General features: G+C 54.8%; 1 protein-coding gene across 1 annotated transcript in view; it reads right to left on the minus strand.

Annotated features, from left to right (window-relative positions):
- The window catches only part of RASAL1 (RAS protein activator like 1), a 45756-nt gene that overhangs the window by 18732 nt on the left and 20584 nt on the right, over positions 1–6440 (minus strand). The window contains exons 10-11 of the mRNA XM_019539415.1: positions 3355–3508; positions 282–346 (exon numbers count right to left, since the gene is read on the minus strand). Of these exons, the coding sequence (XP_019394960.1) occupies positions 282–346; positions 3355–3508 (219 nt within the window). The remainder of the gene's footprint in view (positions 1–281; positions 347–3354; positions 3509–6440) is intronic.

The following is a 6440-nucleotide window of genomic DNA, read 5'->3' on the forward strand; positions in this document are numbered from 1 at the left end:
AGCCATATGAGGAAAGGCTGACAGATATGGGACTATGCAGCCTAGAAAAGAGAAAACTTTGAGGGGATTGGTGGCAGCTTATAAATATATCAGGGGAGAGCATCAGGGGCTAGGTGAACAACTATTCACCAAATCATTTTCACCGAAGTGCCCCAGGGGAAAACCAAGAGCAACAGTCAAACTCCTAGAAAACTCTTAGCTCAATGAGATGGCACAGATGGGTTATTACTGACAACACCAGATTTCCCAGAACTTGCTGGGACACTCTCTTGTCTACTCACCTTCATGAACTGCTCCATGGATTTGGAAGCCAGCGAGTTGGAGCGGAAGAGTGTGTTTGGGTCAGCTGGAAGAAAAGAGCACAAGATGGGTTTCCAGACCAGCAGCAACCTGGGCATCATTGAACACACTGGATTGACTGCTCCCATGGCATTGAGCACCACAGTGCCTTGTGCGCCCACTCCATCCCACAATGCGCTGCAAGACTAAGCCTCCCCAGGCACTGTTCCAGCGGCAATGGGCAAAGGCAAAGGTACCTTGAGGCAAACTGTCACTGGTTTCAGCCTGTAGGCCAGTGGTAGAGGGGGAGAGAGAGAAAAATACTGAAAGGAGCAAGCAAAGGGCAGCAGATGGGTCTTCAGAGGAGACTGGAAAGGCTCCAGCACATATGAGGAGAAGGGTAAGTTAGAGCAACCCTGAGGCAGCTCTGATTTACACGGGAGGTTGGGCAGGCCCTGGAATACAAAGACACCTTAAAGCAGGGATGGGCAATTAGTTGGGCTGGAAGGCCACTTGGGGAGTTTTGGTGAGCTGTTGCAGACCAGGTCAGCACCACCTTCCCCACCCCCTCCACCTGCAATAGCTCACCAAAACTCCCCAGGTGGCTCTGCCTGGCACTCAGCCTGGAGGTTGGGATGGGGCTGCGGGCAGAGAATGGCATTCAGGAGCCAGATGTGTGGGTAGGGCTGTGGGCAGGGCTGGGATCAGGATCACTGGATAGTGACAATGTGGGGCTGTGGCCTGGGGCACAGCCATGATCCACTGCCTGCAATTCCCTGTGACAGGCACTGGTTCCACAGGCAGGACTGTGCAGCTGAGCACGTGGGATGAGGCCATGGGCAAGTGGGGTGTGGCGTCTGGGAGCAGGACAGGCAGGCAGTGCCAGGGCCAGGGCCAGGATCAGGATCGTGGGGTGGTGACAGCATGAAGCTGGGGCCCAGGACTGAGCCACAATCTGCTTCTCACACACCACTGCCCGCAGAACCAGCACCCGTCGCCAGGACATGTGGGTAGTGGATCTTGGTTCTGCCCCACACTTTCACTGTCCTATGATCTTGATCCCAGCTCCAGCCCCAGCCCTGGCCCTGGCCCCACCCGCCTAGCTGGTTCCCAGATGCTATCTCCTGCCTGCCTGCAACCCTGTCCATCTGCTCACGCCCTGCTCCATCCAGTATACCCGGCAGCAGGTATAGGGTGGACAAGCTGGGGTGCCCAGGCAACAGGTTCAGATCCAGCAGTGGCAGAGACTGGCAGTGACAGCCAGAAAGAGCCACTGCTGTGAGGGCTGCCAGGAAGCGAGCCCATCTGCCATGCTGTCCCAGCCCTGCTGCACACCGGGGGGCAGTGGGTCTGGCTGCAGAAGCCATGGCCTGGTTTTCTCTCCCCCATGCCTGGACCAGGTGGGGCTGAGGGCCCCACTGTGGGCTGGACAAAATCCCTTGGTGGGCTAGCTCTGGCCCACGGGCCATATTTTGCCCACAGCTACCTTAAAGCCACCAGGAGCTTCCCTTCAGACCTACTTCAAGGGCAGGAAAGGCATGAGTGAGAACAAGGACTTAATGACATCCATGCTCATCCCTACCATGTACCAAGTCTCAGGCAGACACAAGTGCACAGGGCACTGCCCATGGGCTTCATCCTGCAGGATCAGGCAGGCAGCCAAGAGAGCACCCTGATCACTATGACCACCCTGCCTGGCTGCACAACCCTAGAGATAGCTCCTGCTGTGGCCTGGTGCCTGTCACCACCCAGGTACTGACACCAGCTGGCACCAGGCTCACTGGCACCACCCACACACTGCTATCAATGGGTGCTGAGGTGATAGGAGGTTCCCTTGGCAAATGCACACCAAGTGTTAGGGACAGATTACAACTGGCTGGATACAGAATTCAGATCTGAACCACAGACAGGGTGCCTGGATCCAGAGCCCAGTTCAGCCCACTACAAAGGCAGGGCAATCATGATCTTCTGAACTAGATTATACACACCCGAGGGGAGAGGGCCTTGTCACTCGTATTTTTTAGTCTAGATCTTGACACTGGGATTCCACCGTGCCTGGTACTGTACAGACACATAAGGAACGAGCCTCTGTAGGGTACAGACCCTATCATGTCATGATACAAGACAGAGGAGGGGAAAACTGACTTGCCTAAGGTCACACAGTAGATCAGTGGCAGAAGGAGGAATTGAACCCCAGCATCCTGGCTCCCAACCCAGTGCCCCAGACACCCAGCTTGGCATCACACTGGCATCACACCAGCTCTTCCTCAGGAGGAGAGAAGATGCACCTGGGCTGGCTTCCACAATGCTGGCCCAGCAAAGCCTTCTTTGCCCCACAGACTCCCAGAGGAAGACCAGAACTGTCTTCAAACCATCTCCATCTGTCAAACAGTGCCAAGGTTGGGGTTATGCTTTCTTTTATATCTGATGTAGTTAGTCTATAAGGTGCACATCTACCCTGAATTCTGCATCAAATGTGCTCAGTGCTTAGGTCCCATGGCCCATTCTCCTGTCCCCACCACTCACCACAGAGTCTAGAGGCCTCTATGGAAACACAAGAAGAGTACCTTAGGTCCAAACAAGAAGCACTAGTAGAGCTGAGGAAAGCAATCAATGATGGGTGAGGATGGGAGACCTGATTGACCAGGTCCCAGTGTGAAGCAAAGGGCTATTTGTGGCTTGAAAAGGGTAGGAGATTCTCCTCTCCCCACCCAACCCTGGGGCCCATATACTTGGATCCAAGAGGTAGTGTCACTGGCAGGGCTTGCTCTGATTTGCAACAGGCTTGTGTTCCCAGCAGCAGCAAGAGGAGAGTGACCAGGAAGCGCACAAGGATGCACCGAGCAGGGAAGGAGCCACAATGAGTTCAAGGCTGACTTCAGTTCTACTAACACTGACCCCATCCCTCTGCTTCCTAAGAGAAGTGATGCCCAGTGCTCAGGGTCAGGGATCAAGGGACCCCATCACACACCACAAAGTCAGGCCTGCTTAGCAGGGTTGTGGTTTCCTTTGGGTCCCCTTCAGTCAGGGCCTGGGATCCAAGAGCTCTCGGGAGGCCCAGAGGCCAGCACTTACAGGTCCTGGTCACCTCCCGCAGGTTGAGGTAGTCCAGAAAGGGCACAGCCAGGCCTTGTCCCAGGAAGATCTTCACCAGCTTCATGGCCACATCCTGGCGGCTTTCCACAGAGCCGATCTCCTCCAGGATGGCCAATGGAGTGACGTGCTCCTCCTGCAACACAGCAGGGCAGCAGTGCTGGATGGGTACACCCCCGCCCTGGAAAGGGCTGGCTCTGTGCTGCCTTGGGGAAGCCACCCACCCTCTCTGCCCCACCTCAGGAAGGGCTGGCACTGATCCTCCATCTCCTCTGCCCCTTCTCCAGCTGTGCCACTCACTGCAGCAAAGGTCTCACCATCTTATTTGGAAACAGCACCTGCTCCTAGGCTTCTGCAACTCAAGGCTGAACCAGCAGAGGGCGCCTGAACCCCCGGCACCGGGCAACTTGGCAGCTGGGCAGCCAGGAGCAGGAGCTGCAGAATGGGCAGCAGCGGCCGAGTCCTGCCACGGAGAGTGGTCACTGCCACCCCTGCACCGTGCTGCCCCTAGGAGTGGGTGGGGGTAGGAACTATTAGGAGGTTTGGCTTGGGGCTGTTCCTCGGGCCTGAGGTTTTGCACCTCATTTCAGCCCTAGCGAAGCATCTCCTGTCAGCAACTGGACCCATGGAGGGCAGGAGTCTGGGGAGCCCTGGGCTGGAAGCAACTACAGCTTGTGCCTCCAGGTTCATAGAATCAAAGAAAATTAGGGTTGGAAGGGACCTCAGGAGGTCGTCTAGTCCAACCCCTTGCTCAAAGCAGGACAATCTCCTACTAGATCATTTCAGCCAGGGCTTTGTCCAGCTGGGTCTTAGAAACCTCCAAGAATGGAGATTCCACCACCTCTTTAGGTAACCCATTCCAGTGCTTTACCACCCTCCTAGTGAGAAAGTTTTTCCTAATATCCAACCTAAACTTCCCTTGTTGCAACTTGAGACCATTGCTCCTTGTTCTGTCATCTGATACCCTTGAGAACAGTCTTGCTCCATCCTCTATGAAACCACCCTTCAGGTAATTGGAGGATGCTATCATCAAATCCCCCCTCAGTCTTCTCTTCTGTGTACTAAATAAGCCCACTTCCTTCAGCCTTTCCTCAGAAGTCAGTACCCTAGCTCCCTAACCATTTTTTTTTTGCCTTTCACTGGATTGTCTCCAATTTATCCACATCCTTTCTGTAGTGGGGGGGCCCAAAACTAGACACAGGACTCCAGATGTGGCCTCACCAGTGCTGAATAGAGGGGAATAATCACTTTCCTTGACCTGCTGGCAACAGTCCTACAAATGCAGCCCAATATGCCATTAGCCTCCTTGGTAACAAAGGCATACCGTTGGCTCATATCCAGCTTATTGCCCACTATAACTCCTAGGTCTTTATTCTGCAGAATCCAGAGCAAGTAACCTGTCATCAAGAGATGACTGGTGCACCCCACACCCACAGCCAGCCCTGGATCCAACCCCATGACACTACCTAGGGACAAGCCATAGATCTGTATGGACCTGACCCACTCCCATTCCCCAACTGCCCCACACTTCCAGCTAGGCAGGGCTTTAAATGGACCCTCGTTCCCAAGGCAAGGACCCCTCTGCAGTGCATGGATATATTTATTGAGTATGAGAGGAGGGGAGGACAGGCAGCCTGTTAGCTGGAGATTTATCTGTCTGCAATTATCACTCTAAAGGCTTTGCACTTCCCTATGCCCATACATGCAGCCAGGGCAAGGGGGAAGAGCTGCTTTCTGCTTTTAATCCTCATTTCTCCTTGGGGTTAACCTTTTGTCATCTGGATACCCCACTGCAGAGCACTCTGGAGTGAGGATGCTTTAAAGGGGGTATATCGGGTCCACAAGATATTGGTTTTAGGGGGTTGGTTCTGACCCACATCCCAGGTTCAGTATAATACAGGAGACCTGTGGGTGGGTCTGTGGGAAAAGAGATGCAGAGGAGATACATGGGGATGAGCATGACATGATTAGGATTGGGTTGGGCTGGGCAGAGAGCAAGGTTAGGCCCATGCCATTCGGGTCACTGCTGACTTCCTGCTCCTGTGAGGCTGCTATCTCCTCAAAAGGGATATCTCAGAGCCTGCTCCAGGCTGAAGAGTGGAGACCAACAACTGCCCTGCATCCCCTGGAAACATTGCCTGTGATGCTGGTGGGTGCTAGATCAGACCTCTGAAACAGGGGCAGACAATAAGGTCCAAGGACCTGGGAGGAAGCTGGGAGAGTTCCCAGGGAGCCTAGGCAGGCTTCCTGCCTTGAGCAGGCGGCTTGACTAGATGACCATCTCTTCCAGCCCTGCTTTCCTATGATCCTATGAGGTATGGGGGCTCTCTCAGCGTGGGATGCCTGTGTTCTGCTTCAGGTGGGTGGGCAGGCAGCACTTCACCTCATGGGCACTTCCCCAGCTCCTTACAGGCACTGTGAGAGTCCTGCTAAGCTGCTGGGCAGGGGCACTTGTGACACGGGCACCCAGTAGCTTCTGCTGGTGCACAGATACTGCAGCAGTAAGAAACTTCCAAGGTCCCCATCCCCTGCACCTACTGCTCTGCGCCCTGCCACCATGCCCGCTTCCTGCCTCTGCTGTTCATCTCCCCTGCTCGTTTTATTAGCACGTGGCTCAGAGAGACATAGCTGCATGATGACACCAAACAAGGGAGGCACCTGGGACCCACCTCAGCCGGGCACAGGATGGATTCCACCAGGAGCTCGATGAGGGGCTGGTAGTACATAGAGGGCAGGATCCGGTCCTCAGCCAGTTGAACTTTCAGCCTCAGGGCACCCAGCTTCCCTCTGCAATGGCACAAGGGGCATCACCCACGTACTTGAACCAGGCCAGTGAGCAGCTCATCTCCAGCCAAGACTATGCCCTACCTCTCATACCCAAATACCTTCAAGGCTGAAGCATAAAACCAAAGCCAAGAATCTTCCGGCAGAGCTTGGCCCCTGCCCCATGGCAAGGGAGCTTCCCCTTGGTCATGCTGTGCCTCTTGATATCAGTGTCCCAGCTACAGCACAACACCGGGGCACTGGTGTGCTTCCCCCAAGGGAGGGATATTGTCCCTTTCCCCCAC

Source organism: Crocodylus porosus, unplaced genomic scaffold (genome assembly GCF_001723895.1).
Source record: "Crocodylus porosus isolate Cpor-Errol unplaced genomic scaffold, CroPor_comp1, whole genome shotgun sequence".
NCBI classification, from domain to species: domain Eukaryota; kingdom Metazoa; phylum Chordata; order Crocodylia; family Crocodylidae; genus Crocodylus; species Crocodylus porosus.